Source organism: Micromys minutus (genome assembly GCF_963924665.1).
Source record: "Micromys minutus genome assembly, chromosome: 25".
Classification (NCBI taxonomy): domain Eukaryota; kingdom Metazoa; phylum Chordata; class Mammalia; order Rodentia; family Muridae; genus Micromys; species Micromys minutus.
Window position 1 is genome coordinate 7,317,369 of NC_137960.1, and position 19,423 is coordinate 7,336,791.

At 49.1% G+C, this 19,423-nt stretch overlaps 1 protein-coding gene across 3 annotated transcripts in view; it reads left to right on the plus strand.

Moving 5' to 3' along the window:
- The window catches only part of PDE9A (phosphodiesterase 9A), an 86,496-nt gene that overhangs the window by 39,830 nt on the left and 27,243 nt on the right, over window positions 1–19,423 (plus strand). For 2 of the 3 annotated variants that reach the window (XM_080937675.1, XM_080937674.1), the window contains exons 5-6: window positions 14,814–14,868; window positions 15,508–15,578. In XM_080937675.1, the coding sequence (XP_080793801.1) occupies window positions 14,814–14,868; window positions 15,508–15,578 (126 nt within the window). Of the gene's footprint in view, window positions 1–2,873; window positions 2,985–14,813; window positions 14,869–15,507; window positions 15,579–19,423 lie in introns of those variants that run through there. The other variant, XM_080937676.1, reaches the window with a different exon arrangement.

Consider the following 19,423-nt stretch of genomic DNA (forward strand, 5'->3'; position numbering starts at 1 on the left):
ATTGTCAATTTCGAAAGAAAAGTACCTACAACATTGATTGGGAGTACTTTCAATGTATTGATGGATTTGGAGTACATTGACTTCTCTACCATACTGAGGCTTCCCAACCAAGTCTTGGCTAACGGCTTAGCCAATATTTTGCATATCTTTTTAAATCACTTATTCCTAAGTATTCTCTGCCCTCTGAACTATAAATGAGGTTTTTTTTTTTAAAGATGTTTAACTGGTTGCACATCTGATCAGGATGCATGTATGTTGACATTATCTTGTGAACACTGCTTGATTCTTAGTAGTTGTTCTATAATAAGAGTCTAGAAATTGGTCATGCAGACAATCATGGGTTGGAAGATCCAGTTTTAGTTCCTGTATTATAATCATTTTGACTTCTTAAAGTCTGTCTTGTTAGGGCTGGAGGGACAGCTCGGTGCTTGAGCAATGGCTGCTCTTCCAGGAGACCTGGGTACCATTCACAGCGTCCACACGGCAGCTTGCAACTGCCTGTAACTGCAATACCAGGAGATTTTGCTCCCTCTTGTGGCCTCCAGAGGTTACTGCATGCAATAGGTACACAAATAGATGTAGGTACATCTAAAGACTACATACAAAATAACACACCACACACACATATATACATAAACACACACACACATATATACACACACATATATGTTTATATACATACACACATTTCTAGGAAGATTACTTTGCTGACTGGCTGGCTGGTGTCTGTCTGTCTGGGGGTTTCACTATATAGCCCTGCTTTGCCTTGAATTTGCTTTGTAGACCAGGCTGTCCTTGAACATGCATGTTATACACATCTACAGATGAGGTTAGGGTTGACATTGTCAGTACAAAGGAAACTCTATTCCCCCACATACTGGCTGTTAGACAAAAGCCAGCATACCTCAGGAAGTTGTAAAGGCAGTTCCCGTCTACCAACGGAGTTAATGCATAACACGTAAATGTATATGCACATGCACACTCAAATACACACACATAGATGTGCATGCATATGCACACACACTCACACACACATGCACACATACATGCACATATACATGAACACACACAGATATACACATGCACACACACTCACATGCAGGCACACACAGACTCATACAAACATACATGTACTCACACATGGGAATACACATACACTGGTGCATGAGAACACTCACACATGCACACGCACATACATGCGCGCGCACACACACACATACACACACCTGCTGGTCATGTTCAGCAGAACATCTACAACAAAACCCTTCCCCATACCATTGAGTGGTCATGTCATCAAGTTATACAGGCTCACCCTTGAGGGTGCTAGGATTTGGTTTGTTTGTTTGGTTGGTGTGTTGTTGTTGTTGTTGTTTTTCCTTTTCTGCTGCTGCCCTTGTTGGCTGGACAGATGTCTACATTCTGTCTCACTCCTGCTCCCTCCCCTCAGCATCTCTCGTGGCTGCTTCTGTAAGCAGTGTGGTCTCCACCTTCCACTGATCCGCAACAAACCCACTTGATAGTTTTATATTTATAGCCAAGTTGAGTGGAAAGTGCATTTCCTATCCACCCGCTCCCTACCCCTCAGTGACGGACATACTCTCTGGAGTCCACAGTTCAGTGAGGCCACCCTTGGCTTTACACACTCTCCACACAGACCCAAGTGTCCCCCAGTGCGGCCTCACAATGGATATCTTTAACCTCGGCTTCCAGAAGTCCGATGGCACCTGCAGTCCTGCCTCTTGAGGAAGCCAAGGGTGGGGAATCATTTGGAACTCAAAACTATCGTGGCCTGCAGAGTGTGTGTGTGTGTGTGTGTGTGTGTGTGTGTGTGTGTGGTGTGTGTGGTGTGTATATGTGGTGTGTGTATGTATATGTGTGTGTGGTATGTGTGTATGTGTGTGTGGTATGTGTGATGGTGTGTGTGATGTGTATGTATGTAATGTGTATATGTATGTGTTGTGTGTGTTTGGTATGTGTGTGTGTGGTGTGTGTGTGTGGTGTATGTCTGTGTGGTGTGTGTGTGTGTGTGTGTGTGGTGTATGTCTGTGTGTGTGGTGTGTGTGTGTGTGTGTTTGGTATGTGTGTGTGTTGTGTGTGTATGGTGTGTGTGTGTGTTTGGTATGTGTGTGTGTTGTGTGTGTGTGGTGTATGTCTGTGTGGTGTGTGTGTGGTGTGTGTGTGTGTGGTGTGTGTTTTCACTGTTCCTTGCTGTCTTCCACCACTCATCTTCCCTATCTCCGTGGTTGCTCCCTTTCCAGTGTCCTGTAGTCAGAGCCTTTCCGACCAGCTTCTTTCATTAGCTCCTGTGCAGTGGGCCCTTTCCCTGCCCTTCCCTGCTCTTCAGCCTTTCACAGCCCTTGTCCATATTCCACTGTCTATTTCTGTTCCTGGTGCAGGCAGAGTGGTGGCTTCCCACGGTGGCAGCTCTGAATGCTCTGTCCTCCTCTGCCCAGATTCTTAGGGAGGGGGTGGGGACGGGGAAGGAAAGTGTACTGTGCACCTGAGATCACAACCCTGCAGACCACACAGAACGGGACAGACCCCCCCACTCCCCGCCAGTGCTGTATACACACCCCCATGCCTGATGGCTCCGAACCGCCAAGGCAGTTGCCAGACGCTGGCTCAGGGACATCAGAGTCCTTGGCACCTTGGCTGGTTGATTACTGAAATGCCCTTTGCCAGTCGTTCGGCTGCTGAGAGACTGTGTGGTTTCCCAGCAGGGCAACCCTGAGAACCTGTGGCTTTAAGAAGGCCAGGCATAGTCACTGTTAATCATATACTTTATTGTCCTCCTGGGTCATAAAGGAAGTGTGTTTCCCCCCTCCCCTCCCCTTCCTTCTGAATGTCAGTTTTATGGTGCCAATAAACAATGAGGCAGGCCAGTGACCCTTCCAGCCTTAGAACATCCCCACAGGCTGTTTTGAAGATAGACTGTTTGCAGAGGCAGCTGCTGGGCCTGGGAGAGACCAGAAGTGGGACAGGAGGTGAGTCTGGTCCCTCTTGGTTCCAGGGCAAGGGCAGAGAGTCAGTCGGTTGCTCCTGTGCTCTCTGTTGAGGGGAAGGGGGTAGCACAGAGAGAGGGAAATATCCACACCTCCCTTTGACTTCAGGGCCCCTGGGGGTTGTCTCTTTGAGTCTAAGGAAAGGGGTTTATCTTCCCTAATGTGGTGGTGGCGATGGTGACCATGACAATGCCCAAAAAGGTAGAAATACTGTTGTTACCATTTGGGTCTTGATCAGGTTTTTGGTTTCGGTTTTTCAGAGTTTTAGGAAGTTTCTATTGAGTGCATGCACTTGGGAGAAGGCTCAGAGCCCCATCTGCTGCCTACAGTTGAGCCCGTGCCTCACTCCAAATAGAGTAGTAGCGAGTGGAGTCATGAGCCACTGCTGACTGCCCGCCATGCTGGGCTTGGCAGTGCGTTTCTTACGGGGAAGGATCTCACTGTGTAGCCCAGGCTGGCCTCCCGTTCACCATCTTCCTCCCTTAGCCTCCCCAGTTGGACGATTACAGGTGTGTGTCAGCATGCTTACCGCCCCTGCAGCTCTTAAAATCGTTTCTACAGGGTCAGAGATGTTGATGTCCATGACGGTAACCAGGCCACTGGGACAGAAAAGAGGGGAGATTTACAAACTGGGTGTGGGGCAGGGGAGTTAGGAGGTGGAAAAACTGACAGAGCTGTTGTCCTATGCAACTCAGTGTGCAAAGAACTTGAAGACACCAGCCTGCTTGCCCCAAATGGCATGTTGTATACAATTGCTCCTTACAAGAGAATGACAGACTTTGCCGGCTGTCCCTTTAACCAAATCCTTGTGTCCTTCTACCACCGAATGACAGGAGTCCTGGGCAGGGTCAGGAATTGTCTGAAACATAAACAGTTCCTGGAAGTGGGCGAGGCAGGGACAGGTTCCTTGAATGCCCCCTATAACCCAAGTTGGAGTCGGACTTAAGACTCGGCGGCCATAGTCTGCTGCATGGGGAAACCCCATGGGGCAGGGCACTTATCCCGTTTGTGTCTGTGTGCCTACCAGCTGGAGTCTGTCCAGGACCTTCGAATCTGACACCCCAGTAGCTTCCTGAGAATTGACAGAAAGGTTTTGGTCTGTTTCAGACACCTATTCAGAGGACTCAAGAGTCGGGTTTCCTCTGTTGCCCTAATGTGTTATCCAAACATCCTCGAAGCGGGACCCCTGCTGGCCCTCTTAGATTCTCCTAAGACTGTCCTAAAATGAAACTCAGCACTCCTGTGCTAATCTGCGAGATCCCAGCTCCGGGCAGCGTTTGTTGTGGGTGCTTTGCCTCATGCTTGCCTTGGAAGCCCTCGGCAGCCAGCAGGAGCCAAGGCAACAACAAGCAGGAAGTTTGAATAGTTTATTCAGGGCATGGGGAGGGAGTTAGAGGGTAGTAGAGGCAGAGAGAGAGAGAGAGAGAGAGAAAGAGAGAGAGAGAGAGAGAGAGAGAGAGAGAGAGTAGTAGAGGAATAGAGGAAAAGAGGTCGGCCATGAGCGCTTAGAAATGGGAAGAGAGGGAACAGGAAGGCAAGAGCAAAAGACACAAGAGCAAGTGAGGGGTAAGTCAACCCTCTTACAGTGCCAGGTAACTGGAGAGGAGCTCAGACAGAATGCTAACAGTATGACTTTGCCACCAAGTTAGGAAGGATGAACACTTGGCGATTGAAAACTGCCGCCCCACCCCCAATCCAGGGGGTTTTGGCTACCTGAGGAGATAAAGGCAAGCAATGCATGCTTTTTCTCATGTGGAAACCTTTTCAAACGATAACGGAGGCAAAGAAAGAATTGTTCTGGAGGCAGAAGGCGAGGAGGACGCGAAGACGGATGGGCGCAATCAAAGCATGAGTGCGTGCACGTGTGGAAATGTCACAGCGAATGCCTTCAATCTGTGCAAGCAAGCTCCATCTATAATTACGACGGGGAGGGGGGAGCATGTGAAAGATACGGCGGACCGTGATGTGTTTGTGAAAAGATAACGAGGGGGTATTGTTAGGATTCTTACAAACTACCCCCCCACTGCTACCTGGCAACATCCAGGTGTGCTCCGCCCCACAGGTACCGGCTGCTTGCCCCGCCCCACTCTCTTGCTCTTATCCCTTTGTCCCTCTCCCTGTTCCCTTTCCTCCCTCTCACTCCACATGCTCATGGCTGGCCTCTTCTTCTCTTCTCTTCTCTTCTCTTCTCTTCTCCTTTCTCTCTGCCCCTACTACCTTCTTAACTTCCCTCCCCATGCCCTGAGTAAATTCTATTCTATACTATACCGTCGTGTGGCTGGTCCCTCAGGGGGCAGGGATGCCCAACATGGGCCTGCCTGAGGTACCCTCTTCCCCCACTCTCTTCATCCTTTTTCCTAACAGGTATGTTCTATGGAGGTGCAGTCAGGTGTGGGGGAAGGGGTGCCTCAGGCAGGCCCATGCTGAAGCATCCCTTCCCCCCCCCACCCCCCCCCCCCAGAGACCAGCCACATGACGGGTATAGTGCAGAATGGAGTTTATTCACAGCATGGGAAAAGGGGAGTTGAGAGGGTGGTAGGGGCAGAGAAAAGCAGAGATGGGGGGAGGAAGGGAAGGAGGGAAGGGGGGAAGAGAGGGGGAGAGGGATAGGGAGAGAACAGGAACAGGAAGGCAAGAGCAAGAGAGAGGAGGGGGCAAGCAGCCCCTTTTATAGCAAGTCAGGCATACCTGGCTGTTGCCAGGTAACTGTGAGGTACAGCTTAGACAAAATGCTAACAGACAGACCCTGGATGCCCAGACTAATGGGGGGTGTCCTGAGCATCCTGTTGCCCCAAAGAGTGTGACACACCAGGGAAGGGCAAGCCACAAGAGATGTCAGGGCAAATCTTGTCTGTCAGCCAGCCTCAGTGACCGGAACATAGGCAGTGGCATTTGCCACAAGGTACACACTGCCCTGGGGGTTCTGCACTGGTTCCTTGCTTGCTCTCGGGTCACTGGGAGGAAACAGCGCCAGCACAGGAATCCCCAAGAAGGTGGACAACACTCCCAGAGCAGGGCTTTTGTTTATGGACACTTCCAGAGCTGGCTGTGCTGCGTGGTTATTTTTTTCCTCCTCTTTTCTCTTGGAGAAGAATTCATTCTTTGCACTCTGTATAATCAGCCCAGTGAGCGCTCTGTATAGGTCACAGCCTGACTGTGGCCCCCCGCGGGTGTGTCACTCACTTTGTCCCTGAACAAAGACACCAGCAGAGAAACATGGGCTAAGGCTAAGGGAATACAGTGTCTGCCTTAGCCCTGATTCCGGCTTCCCCTGAGAATCCAATCCTAGTGTAAAATGCTGCTTCGAAACCCAAGGGATTACATCCCCACCCCCCACCCCCCACTCCCCATTCCCCACCCCCCCACCCCCAGGAATCCAAAGGGCAGCTCTTCATTAACTCTTTTGTTTAAAGTTATTTATTTTTACTTTATGCGTCTGACTCTCACCTGCCTAGATGCCTGTGTGCCGCCTGTGTGCTTCATACCCAAGGAGGCCAGAAGGGGGCATCAGATTCTCCTGGAACTGGTGTCACTGTGGTTGTGAGCTGCCAAGTGGGTGCTGGGAACCAAGCCCCAGACTTGCTGCTCAACAGCCACTGCACCTTACCTCTGAGCCCTCTCTCCTGGCTTCCTTATCTTGTTATCCCATTCTGAGGTGGCTTGGAGTTCAAATCCAGATACTCATGAGAACCCTCCCAGTTCACCTTGCACAGCCAACAGCACAGTGACCAGCCGGCCGCACCCCTGGGGGTGTGCGACTCCCCTCTCCCACCCCCATCCCTCTGGCTGCTCTTTGGTAATTACTTCCTTTCTGAACTCACTCCTCCCCGACCCCTGTCAGTCACTACTCCGAGATCACCAGATTTCTAATTTTGAATAAATACAGTCATACCCAGAATTGGGGGGGATTAGCTGCTTCACTGGGAACCAACACTCGGATCCGTCCAAGTTGTTCCTATAGAAGTAGGTCTTTTTATGGCTGCCTAGTGTTCCCTGTCATCAGAGGAGTGTTTATCCAGTCTCGCAGGAGGGTGTCTGGCTTGTTTCCAGGTTGGGACCATTTCCAGCCAGATTGCTAGCTCACAGGTGATTATGGGAACGTAGATTTTCCCCCCTCTACCCAGAAGGTCCGCTACTGTCAAACTTCTCCACAGAATTCCCCACACCACCAGCAGGGTGTGAGTGACCCAGGGTTAGTCCTCCAGGGCCCTGGGTGTGGGCCATCTTTTTCATCTTAGGATAAGCATTCTGGCTTGCCTTTCCTAGTGAGGGTGGATGCTGCACAGGTCTCATGCTCACACCTGTCTGCACACAGTGTGTCGGCACACCTGTCTGCACACAGTGTGCCACCTCTTGCCTGTTTTCACACCCAGTTGTCTTCGGCTTTTGAGTCCTGACAGCTTTTCACGAACACTGTATTCAAATCATTGATACTTCTGCTTGCAAATACTCCTCCTGGAGCTGTGGTTTGTTTTTTTTTCTCTCCTTTGGGGAAGGGGGTGGCGTGACTTATTTTTACTTACTTCAATTAGTTTTTTTTATTGATTTATCTATTTATTCACTTATTTTGGTTTTTCCAAGACAGGGTTTCTCTGAGTGTAGCCCTGGCTGTCCTGGAACTTGCTCTGTAGACCAGGCTGGCCTCGAATTCAGAAATCTGCTTGCCTCTGCTTCCTGAGTGCTGGGATTAAAAGCGTGCACCACCATCACCCCAGCTACTTTTTAAATATATCTTGGTCTTATAGTTACCCCTTCATCACTTCCTTTGATATCCCCAGCCACCCACCCAACTTCATATTCACACACACACACACACACACACAAACTCGCACACACACTCACACACACAAACACACACACACACTCATACAAACTCACACACACACACACACACACAAACTCACACACACACTCAACACACACACAAACTCGCACACACACTCACACACACAAACACACACACACACTCATACAAACTCACACACACACACACACACACACCAAAACATGAAATCTGTCCTGTGTGGGCCAACTACTCCTGTCTCTTCCTCCCCTTCAGACTGTTCTTTCCTGCAGCTACAGTTAGTTTTGATGAAGTAGCTTAGTGATTCCCCCCCTGTGTATTTGGGAGTCACATCTAGGAAGTCCCTGATGTCCCCATACTCTGCAGGCTGACCCTGTGTGTTATGGTTTATAGCCATGGGCAATTCATTTTGCATTGGTTTTTCCCTGTGGAGTAATGTATTTCCACAAAAGAGCTTGCAGTGCGGTTTTTGACAGACGGAAACTTAAGCCTGCAATGCTGGGTTAGGGAGAATTGACATCTTTGCTGTGTCGAGTTTACTAAGTCACTAACATGAGTTATTACTTACCTACATATTTTTTCAGTGACATTTGCAATTTTGAGCATATAAATTCTGCTTGTTTTGTTATGTTCATACCTAAGCCAGGAAGCTTTTCTGAGTGACTTATCAATGGACTTGAATTTTTAATGTAATCACTACGTATTATTAATATTGTGTGTGCATCTTATGACCTCATTTAAACTCACCTGTTAGCTCCAGGACAGGTGCTTGTTGCATTTTGTAGAGTTCTTGGACTGTTCTGTGTAGACAATCTTGCCGTTAGCAGCGAAGGACTGCTGATTTATTTCTTCCGTTCTGACCCGTGTGCTTTTTTTGTTTCTTATTCTTACCTTATTGCATGTGCTTAAACCTTCATCATTGGGTCGAACGATAATTACGAGAAGCCCATCCCTCCATGTCACACCTGTAGCTGAAGAGTTGTGTTAATGCTTTTATAGTTTAATTTCGTGTGTATGGGTGTTGTAGCTGCATGCACATATGTACCATGTGTATATAGTCCCCACCGAGGTCAGAAGAAGGCATCCTATCTCTTGGAACTAAAGTTACAGATGGTTGTGAGCCACCATGTGGGTGCTGGGACTGGAACCCATGTCCTCTGAAAGAGCAGCCAGTGCTCTTAAAGGCTGAGCCATCTCTCCAGCCCCTGTTGATGCTTTTGTAAAAATAAGCTTAATGAGTTTCCTCCCCGTTTCTGCCTCTTTGAGAACTTCATCTTGAGTGTGTGTTGATTTTACCAGATGCCTTTCTGCAACTTAATTGACAGGATAATGAGGTTTTCCTTTTCTTTGCTACCAGGGTGGATTACATTGATTGGTTTTTAAACACTGGACCAAACTCACATTCCTGGCACAAATTACGTCTGACCCCCATGTATGGTTTTCTTTCTCTTATGTTACTGAATGTGTTTTTTAATATTTTTTTTCTTGTTGAGTTTGTGTCTGTCTTCATGAAGGGTGTTGGTTACGGTTCTCTATCTGTTGCTATTGCCTTTGTGAATTTGGTATCAGACCCCGATGGCAGCTCCATAAAATAAATAGAGGCTGGTTGTGGTGGTGCAAGTTGATAGGGTTTGCTGAAGAAAGTGGAGGCAGGAGGATCATGAGTTTGAGGCCAGCCTGGGCTACAGAGTGAGTTCCAGGACATCCAGAGCTACACAGAGACAACCAAAACAAAGGGGGGGGGTGGGTTCCTCTTCTGTTTTGGGGAAGAAATATTTAAAATTGTAAGACATCTATATACTTAATTGAATTCTGCAGAGAAACCAAGGGGACTGGAGATCTCTTTGGTGGTGGTGAGGGGTGGAGTTTTAAGCTTTAGATCTGCTTTCCTTTATAGTTGAAAGCTGTTCAAAATACTTTTTCCTGGATGCATTGTGGTTTGGTTTCTGCAGGAACTGGTTGTCAAGTCGGTAGGTGCGAGGTGTTCACAGGCCCCTGGCAGGCTGTGTCTATAGGGACTATAGTGATAGCTCCTTGCTTGTCCCCGACCTCCATAGCTCTGTCTTTATCTCTGACGCTCTTCCTGAAAGTCTGTTGGTTTGTCGGCCCTTCTTACAGAGCTGATGGCTTAATTATTTTCTCTTTCACTGCTTTCTCTCTGTGTCCTGCTTTTTCCTGTCTCTCCTCCTGCTGTGTTGTACTCTGTCTGTGGGTTCTTACAGTGGGACCCTGGGTTACTATGTTGAGGTTTTTCCTCTTCCAGTATGCAGGGTTACATACCCTTCTCAGCTTTACGTTAGCCTCGTCCCATGACAGAGCGTTGATGGATGTGTGCTCATTTTCATGAAATTCAATGTCTTTATTATTTTTTTTCTGGAAACTTTCTCTTTTACCTGTGAATAAAATAGAAATAAATAGAAATGTGGACAGTGGGTCAGAGACTTGCTGCCAAGCCTGACCACTTGAGTTTGAATCTGAGGAACTACATGGTAGAAGGTAAGAAGCAACTCCTGCAAGTCATCCCTGAATCTACACAGGTGCAATGTGGCGTTCATGTATACATACACATATGTACACACACTCACATACACATATACACACCCACACATGCTCATATACCCACTCACACTCTCATGTTTACACACATACACACTCACATACACACACACTCACACACAGCCATATACACATGTTTACACACATGGTCACATATAGATGCTCACATACACGCACACACATTCGCATACAGTCACATACACACACTCATACACACATATACTCATATACCCACATACTCTCACATATACACACTCACACACACAGTCACATATACACTCACACATGCTTACATAAATATGTACTCATATACACACACACTTACATACATGCACACACTCTCAAATAGTCACATGCACATTTTCACATACACATACACTCACATACATACTCTCATACACATATACATATGCACACACACAATACTAATTGCGTGATGACTTCTGGATTTCTGTGAATACTCAGAGATCAGCAACTCATGTAAATTCCAACTGCTGCTTTTTTTTTTTTTTTAAAGATTTCTTGATAAGTAACCTCAGACCCCACTGCATCAAGGAGGCTGTGAACGCTCACTGAGGCCCTTCCAGAGGCTCAGAGAGGCCCTTCTCTTTCGTGGTAGGGGCAGGCCTCTCAGAAAACCAGTCATTAGACTCAGGAACTATTCAACGGTGCCTCTCTGACTGACACTTTGAGCTGCGCTTCTAAGAGACACTATAAAAAGCAACTTCTCTTCTGATAGGATATGAAGCCGGGGGCCATGGGTTATCTACACCCACTCGCTTGAAAGCATTCTGGGTCTTAGGTAGGAAGCACTGTTTAGATGATTAGGAGACACAGGCGTCAAATAAAGATGCCATTATTTAGGATAGACAGCTGCCTGTGGGCCACACAGAGAGGCCAGGAGCTCAAGAGCAAAGACAGAAGATGACCTATAGGTTAATGCCTTTATTGTGACCCTAGGTTAATGCCTTTATTGTGTCCTGAAATTACCCCCATAGGGTTCCTCGTGGGGAATTTTAATTGGTGATTTAAAGCAAGCAGACATGAGTTCTGAGAGGTCTCGGTGTTGGCGAAATGGTGACTGTGGCATAGGGCATGGGGCTGCACAGAGTGTGCCGGATGTGAGGACAGCTTCTGAGTCAGGTGGATTGTAGTTAGCTGCCCATAGGGAGGTGGCCGCCAGGAGGAAGTGGGTTAAGGCAGACATCTGGGTTGACACCTGGGTAGATGGGAGGGAGGCAGACAACCGGAAGCTGGGTTGGGGTTAATGAACCTGCTCTGAACCTGTACAGAGTGAACACACAGGGAGCGTAAAGTCACATGACACAGGAAGGATTCCTATAGGCAGTAAAGCAGAGGACACTTAACAGGCTGATTAGTGGTTCAACCTTCCCAGTGCTGTGACCCTACAATCCCTCATGTTGTGGAGGGAGAGAAGGAGGGCGTGGAGAGGGGAGGAGAGGAGAGGGGAGGGGAGGAAAGGAAAGAGGGGAGGAGAGGAGAGGGGAGGGGAGGAAAGGAAAGAGGGGAGGAGAGGAGAGGGGAGGGGAGGAGAGGAGAGGAGAGGGGAGGAGAGGAGAGGAGAGGGGAGGAGAGGAGAGGAGAGGGGAGGAGAGGAGAGGGTGGAAAAGGAAGGAGAGAAGAGGGGAGGGGAGGAGAGGGAAGGAAGGGAGGGGAGGGGAGAGGAGAGGAGAGGGGAGGGGAGAAAAGGAAAGAGGGGAGGAGGGGGAGGGGAGGAGAGAGGAGAAAGGAAGGAGAGGAGAGGGAAGAGGAGGAAGGGAGGGGAGAAGAGAGGAGAAGAAAGTAGAGGAGAAGACAGGGGAGGGGAGAGGAGAGGAGAAGGTAGGGGCCAGACATGATGAAATTGATGCTCCCAGCAAATGGGAAGCTGCAGTACAGACAGCCCGAGTCAGAGGCCAGCCTGGACTACATAGCAAATCCTGCCGGAAGCAAGAAAGGAAAGGAGCAGAAAATGCCCGGAAGTGGGTAGACCGGGCTACTGCTCCTGTCATGTTGAATGTCCACAGGGGGGAGTGTTAAGACAGCTTGTTGTTGAGGGCACACAGAGGTGGAGTGTGGTGTCCACACTTGGAAACATCTTCCGGGGCTCACATAGCGGGCCACACCATCCAGCCCCAACAGCAGAACTTCCTCAAGCAACGGTGACATGTCATCTGCCTGCACAAGCACAGTGTCACCCCGACACGTGCTGCTTAAAATGGTGTTCTCACGGGTGATGACCTGAACTGCTACTTTTGGAGTTTTTAGGGGCCTTAGCCTGGTGGTACTAACAAGGCAGATCCTTCCTACGGGGCACGAACGAAACCCAGTCTCTCCTCAGAAGGCTCAGACACCGTTAGACACGGGAGAACACTCACAGCACATCTGCACTCCTGTGAAAGCCTTGGGCCAGCATCTGCTTAGATCAGAACAGAGGTGGCCTGTGGGGGGAAGGGGGCTAAGGGAAGCCAAGGAGAATTCTGGTGTCAGCAATGTTCTCTTCCTTAGACTGATGGTGTTTTAAGATGTGTGTGTGTGGGGGGGGGGGGGATAAAGGTTCTCTGAGGCATCAAAAATAAGAAAATGGAAATCTCATAAACAAAAGATAGCTACCACTGGCATTCTGGAAGGTTCCCTCCCAACATGTCTAAAAAATTGAAGCACTCTAGGTTACTTTTTAAAAAATCATTTGAATGAAGTTTTTGAGGTTTGTTTAAGGGGGAGTGTTTGACTTGAACATGTTTGTCTGTGTACATGCCTCATAACCATGGAGACCAGAGGGAGCATTTGATCACTTGGGACTGGAGATTTATGCCGATGGTTGGCCGTGAGCCTCCATGCAGGTGCTAAGACTCAGACCCTGGTCCTCTGCAGGGAAAGCAAGTGTTCCTGATCTCTGGAAGATTTCTTTAGCCCCTAAAAACCGCTTTTTTGAGTCTAATAACAGATGTTAACTTTTTCCGTTGGTTTTTGTTTTGTTTTTAGAGTCAGGGTCTTGCTATGTAGCCCTAGCTGGCTTATCATGAATTTGCCAATCCCCCTACCTCTGCCTCCCAGACATGAAGATTTTTAAATGATTGTTTAGCTTTTCCTCTTCTTTCCATTTCAGACAAGATCTTACTGTGCAGCTAAAGCTAACCTTACACTTGTTCTTCTCCCCCTACCTGGCCCTCCAACTCCTGACCCACCCTTCCATATACTGAGATATAAAGGTGTATTGCGTTGAATTTATTACCAACAATAGAATGTGAGTCTACAATACATCATATGTAATGTAACAAGATGGCTTGGTGCTTGGTGGTTAAAGGCACTTGCCAACAAGCCTGGTGACCTGAGTTTGGTCCCCCAAATCTACATAGTGAAAGGAGAGACCTGACTCCTACGAGTAGTCCCCTGACCTTTATACATGTGCCACAACATGTATGTGCCACCACCGCCGCCACACACAGACAAGCGGTGCTGATTTTCGATGTATTAAAGGATGCTGTCGGGTATCGTCTTCTCTATGTGTTTGTGACCATTATGTGTACAGTGTTCTGCCTGAATCTATGCCTGTATGCCAGAAGAGGGCATCAGGTCACATTACAGGTGGTTGTGAGCCACCATGTGGTTGCTGGGGATTGAACTCAGGACCTCTGGAAGAGCAGTCAGTGCTCTTAACCGCTGAGCCATCTCTCCAGCCCCACAGGACCATTTCTTAGCTTCTGAGTCCCACTGGCAGACTAAATTCTTGAAATACTGTCTCAGCTATGCTGGTTTGGTTTCTTATGTTTCGGTTGCTGGTGAGAGTTAAGCATCAGGCCAACAAAGAAGAGGCTATAAATTCCTTTATAGAGTCTCTGAGTTTGGGGCCCCAAGTGAGTGGTTAGCTGGGACACAAAGGTCTCCCTTCTCAAGAGCACAGAGAGAAATCACTTCAAAGGGTGATGTCATGACCATCCGCAAGTCACAGAATTGGGCTGGTCAGGAAATAGGAAAGAGACAAGTTTATAATCAGCGTGGGACTTGAACCTTGTAAAAGCAACCTTCCAGCCCAGTTTTACAGGGCAGGCCAGAGGAGGCCAGGCCTGCTCCACCCAGCCCGCTTCCTCTCTGAAGGCCCATCCTGAGAACACCACGTTTTCACTCAGTGGTGCATTGACCCCACTCTGCCATGGTTATTGTCCCCATAAAATGAGCACCAAGAGAACACTGCCTATATTTAGAGCCCCCGAAGCCTGCCTGCCTATCTTATCAGCCGTGGCAGTGCTCAGAGAACATCATTCCCTGGTTGACTGGCAGCGGACCAGAACGAGCAGGCAGCAGAGAAGAGGAGAAACCTGTACCCAGGAAGACCCTGCTGCCCGTGAGGGACAGGCCAAACATTCTTCTACGGAACTGCCTGTAGCTCACACAGGGAGAGTACCCTTAGCCACCTGCCTGTCTCCACATTTCTCTTCTTTGGTTTGTAGAAAGAGAAGAACTCATCCAGGGTGTGCTGGCCCAGGTGGCAGAACAGTTCTCCAGGTACCGTATGCTCTCTGTACTTCCTTTCCAGACTTACAGGAGCTCGCCATAGTCGGGCCTCTGCATCTTCTGTAGCGAGCCTGGCCCAGCTTATCTTAGCAAACCTTCACCGTATCCCCAAAACCATGTCCGGTGGCCACCTGTAAAATATGAGTTCTGGAGGTGGCGAATCCATCCCCCTCGTTCTTCTAAGGCTCGGAGCCATCTACAAAACACCCTTTTACAAATGAGTGTTTCCCATTGAGATGCTGCTGTGTGGGTAGATGGCTTCCCTTTAGTTTGCCAACACTGTATAATTCTGTAGTCAGTTTCCCAACGTGACTCCTATGTGGTATGTTATTGTCACTTTGAACCAAATGATCGAACCACCATGGAGCAGGACAGTACCCCACAGCTGTTCGTACTGGGCAGGGCAGGATGATGGCATGGGTCAATCCAGCTCAAGTCTACTCAGAGAGCCCACGACAGAGTAGTGATGACCCCCAGACTCAGGGACATGATGCATTCTTTTAAAAGCACCTCCTGCTCTCTTGGTCCCCTCCCCAGCCTCCCTGGAGACCTCACCCCAGGTAGAGACCTATGAACATTTGCTGGCCTGGGTGTCCTGTTTTATCTTTTCTTCCCGCTTCTGCCCCACAGAGCATTTAAGATCAACGAGCTGAAAGCAGAAGTTGCAAATCACCTGGCCGTGCTGGAGAAACGGGTAGAATGTGAGTGGAGTCTTTCTTTCTTTTTTTCCTTCCTGCTTATGTTCTGTTAACCTCTGTCGGAATTAGCTGCTTGGAAGCGTGAGCAGGTCAGCGATGAAGGCAAATGCGTCCTTCCTCTGTGCCACTTTGGATTTTCACAGAGGGTGGACAAGGACGCATCTAAGCACATGTTTCTGTTACAGCGCAGCTTGCATGAAGCTTTGTCTGTGCACAGAACACAAACCATAGACCCAAGTGGCTTTTGTCTGACCCACTAGAACCTCTGCCAGAGTTGTACGGCTTGTGGCTCTCTGAATGGGGAGCAGGGTGGGGGTGGGGCAGGGGCATCTTCTCCTCACACGGCTCTGCAGCTTTTGGAATATGGGACGTTTTGGTCTCCATTTCTGACCACTGCAAGCAAGAGAGTGTCAAATCCAACTTCCATTCCGATTCCAAAGAGCCAGATTCGGGGGAGGGGAAAATAGCTTCAAGTCACCTCATCCGGAGTGACAGGATCCATGAAGGATTGATGCTTCCACTCCACAGGCCCTCGGAGCCCGCGTTCCACCCTCAGCTCCACAGCCAGGCCCCTCTGTCACTGTCAGGCTCAGCCTAGTGATACCCGGGCACCCAATTTATTATCTTGGGCTGAGTAAACAAAATTCAAACAGGAAGCCATTAGGAGACATGTGGCTGACTCTGTTTGTATAATAGAGTGGGTGCCATTTTTTTCCTTTTTTTCCCCCCTTGATTCTTAATTGCCCCTCTCTCTCTCTCTCTCTCTCTCTCTCTCTCTCTCTCTCTCTCTCTCTCTCTCTCTCTCCCCCCCCCCTCAAGAAACCAAATTTCTATCATGTAAGACCTGGCTCAGGGGAATAAGCAGACACATATTTCCCATGGTCCCATGTGTACCTCTCAAAGTACATTGGTTTTCCCCGAGTCAGCTGGTCTTTGGGTCCTCAAGACTATCTTGTCCTACCTGAGGATGATGAGGAGCCACAGAAAAGTTAGTGGTCACTCCAGCACAGGGAAGCACACAGGAGGCGCGTGTGGGTCACAGCAATGCCCACTCTGAGAAGCTCCCGGTCAGGAAGTGTCAGCCGGGCTGGCTCCTCTGGGATCTGAGGGACAGTCAGCTCTAGCCTGACTCTGGCCATTGGTGCTTAGCAGCCATCTTTCCTCTCCCGGGCTGGGATCACTACATGGCTGCGGCTGCCCCTGTCCTCGAATAGTTCCCTCCTTGCCTCGGGCTCCCATTTCTAAGTTCACCTTATCAGTTTCTTGTAAAGACCCCACCGTTTGAATCAAAGGTGTTCCCATTCCAAGTACGCTACCTAATATCTGCCAAGGATCTTTTGTTGAAATCGAGTGGTATTTGCAGGATCCTGGCCCTGTGTGGCTGGGAGGCTGCCGGGGAGACACCTAAAGCCTCTTCTTCATGCAGACACACAACTATGCACAAACATGTACCCAAAGGCATGGACTGACACACTGGAAGGCAGGTGTGCACTTGCAGGTCCGTCTGGGTGTCATTAACTGTTGTCTGCGTCTCAGGGTAAGGGACATCCAGCTGTAAACCCCCACGTCACGCTGACCTTGTAAGTGAACGGAATTTTTTGCTTGCTCTTTGACCTTAAACCAAACACACGTTTCTCCTGTGACTGTCAGCTCTTTTCTCCCTTTCTGTGTAAATGTTTAGCTTTTAAGGAGTCTGGGATTACTGGGGGGGGGGGGGGTCAAAGGTGATTTCATAAGCATGGAACAGCCTGACCCTTGCCTCCCGTCCTGCCGGGAGCTATTCACTTCCTTCCTGGTGTGTTGTGGTGGGGACACAGGGCATCTCTGCCGGTCTCCTCTTTGTACTTGTGCCTTGGACCTAAACCAAAACCTAAACACAGGTGACGCCCGAAGACAGAGGTAGGCAGGGGGTATATGCAAACAATCCAGAATTTCCTTACTGAACTGGACTGAACCAGTCTTTCGGTGTGTTCGGGAAGTGTGCCTGAGGCAAGCCTTCAGAGCAGTCCCAGGAAAAAGGGTTGAAAAGTAGCTAGCTCTCTGATCCATCTTTGAGTGGAGTCCCTTAGCTTTGCAGATAGGAGAGAGTATGCCCACAGTTCCTGTTAGCTCTTAGTGTGGAAGAAGGTGAGATCTCCTTTAGCTACTGCTAAGGCCGTTTTCCACAGAGCCAGCATCTCCCTTAGGAATTCACTCTTGAATCTTTATTTATTTATTTTTTTGGGCAGGGGGAGGGAACAAGGTACAGAAGCCCACAGAGACCCCTTCTGCAGTTGGAGCTGGAGCAGGTGGCTCAGCAATTGCGAACACTGGCTGCAGTTCCAGAGGTCCCGAGTCTGGTTTCCAGCCACTCAGCCACGTGGCAGCTCATAACTATCTGTAACTCTAATTCCAGGGGCATCCATCGCCCTCTCTGTCCTCAGCAGGCACTGCACCTCTTCCGAAGTCCACAAGCACTTGCCAGATTCCAAAGCAGATAATTCTGCAGGCCAGCACGTCAGATGGCCTATGCTGGCTGTGTCCCCAGGGTGACCTCAACTTTAGATTGGAGTATCTGTGCCTACCCATAGGTCAAGCTTGAGAGGGATAAGGGGACCTGTCTTAGATAGGGCTTTACAGCTGTGAACAGACACCATGCATGATCTGGACAACCCTTACAAGGACAACATTTAATTGAGGCTGGTTCACAGGTTCAGAGGTTCAGTCCATTATCATCAAGGCAGGAGCATGGCAGCATCCAGGCAGGATGGTGCACGAGGAGCTGAGGGTTCTACATCTTCATCTGAAGGCTGCTAGGAGACTGGCTCCCCCACCCCACTTTCCATGGTTAGGAGGGTTTTAAAGCCCCGCCCACAGTGACACACTTCCTCCAACAAGGCCACACCCCCAAAGAGTGCCATTCCCTGGGCCAAGCATATTCAAAGGACCCCAGGACCCTTATGGATGATACTTGGGTCAGGCCATGAGCCCAGTGGCCTTCCACCATTGTCTGTGAAGGCCTCACCGTATGGAGCACCCGCCCCTTGGGACAGGCTTCCTGCCGCAGGATCTGATGGTGGGAGGAGTGAATGGGACCTGCAGTGTAGTCGTAGGTGACACCAATAATCCCAACCACTTACAAACCAAGACAGGAAGAGCATGCGTTAGAGCCAGGCTGTGCTACATGCGACACACACGTGGCGAATGGAACCTGCCACATGTCTCCTTGGATCTATTGGGTCTCCTCCATGTTCTGCCTTTGATGCATCGATTGGTTGAGCTGCAGCTTCCTCTGCTTGTTGATCTGCTGAATGTTACATCCATATCCCAGAGACAAGCCTTCAGCCTGCAAAGCACAAGACTGAGGCGGCCATACTGAACTCATGACTAGGGAGCCCCAAGGGTGTCTGAGTGATGTCCTCAGAAGAACGTCCAATGGCCTCTAACAACTCTGGATACCAGTTATACAAGAAAGCATGAAGAACCCCACTCTAAAGGAAGGGTGACCACATGGGTGGCTAAATATGCCTAGCCTCTGTGTTCCCTGAAACTGCCACCGCCCTGTCCCCAGACACTGGTGCCTAAGACCTTCATTTTGGTTTGCATATACCAGCCTTGTATGGGAGGGGCAGAAATTTCTCTGTCCCAGAAGCAAGTCACCCAGACTAGAGCTGACCGTGTCCCTTTGTGCAGAAGAGGCAGTATCCCTATGAAACCCTATCCTAGCTTGGACACTACCTTGGAAAATTCTGGAAAGCCCAGAAGGAAACTGAGCTCACGCCTTTAGCAGGGAAATGAGGCACAGTCATAAAGTAACAGACGTAATTTTTTTTCTTCCTTGAGAACCCAACTTCCAGCAGCATTCCCAG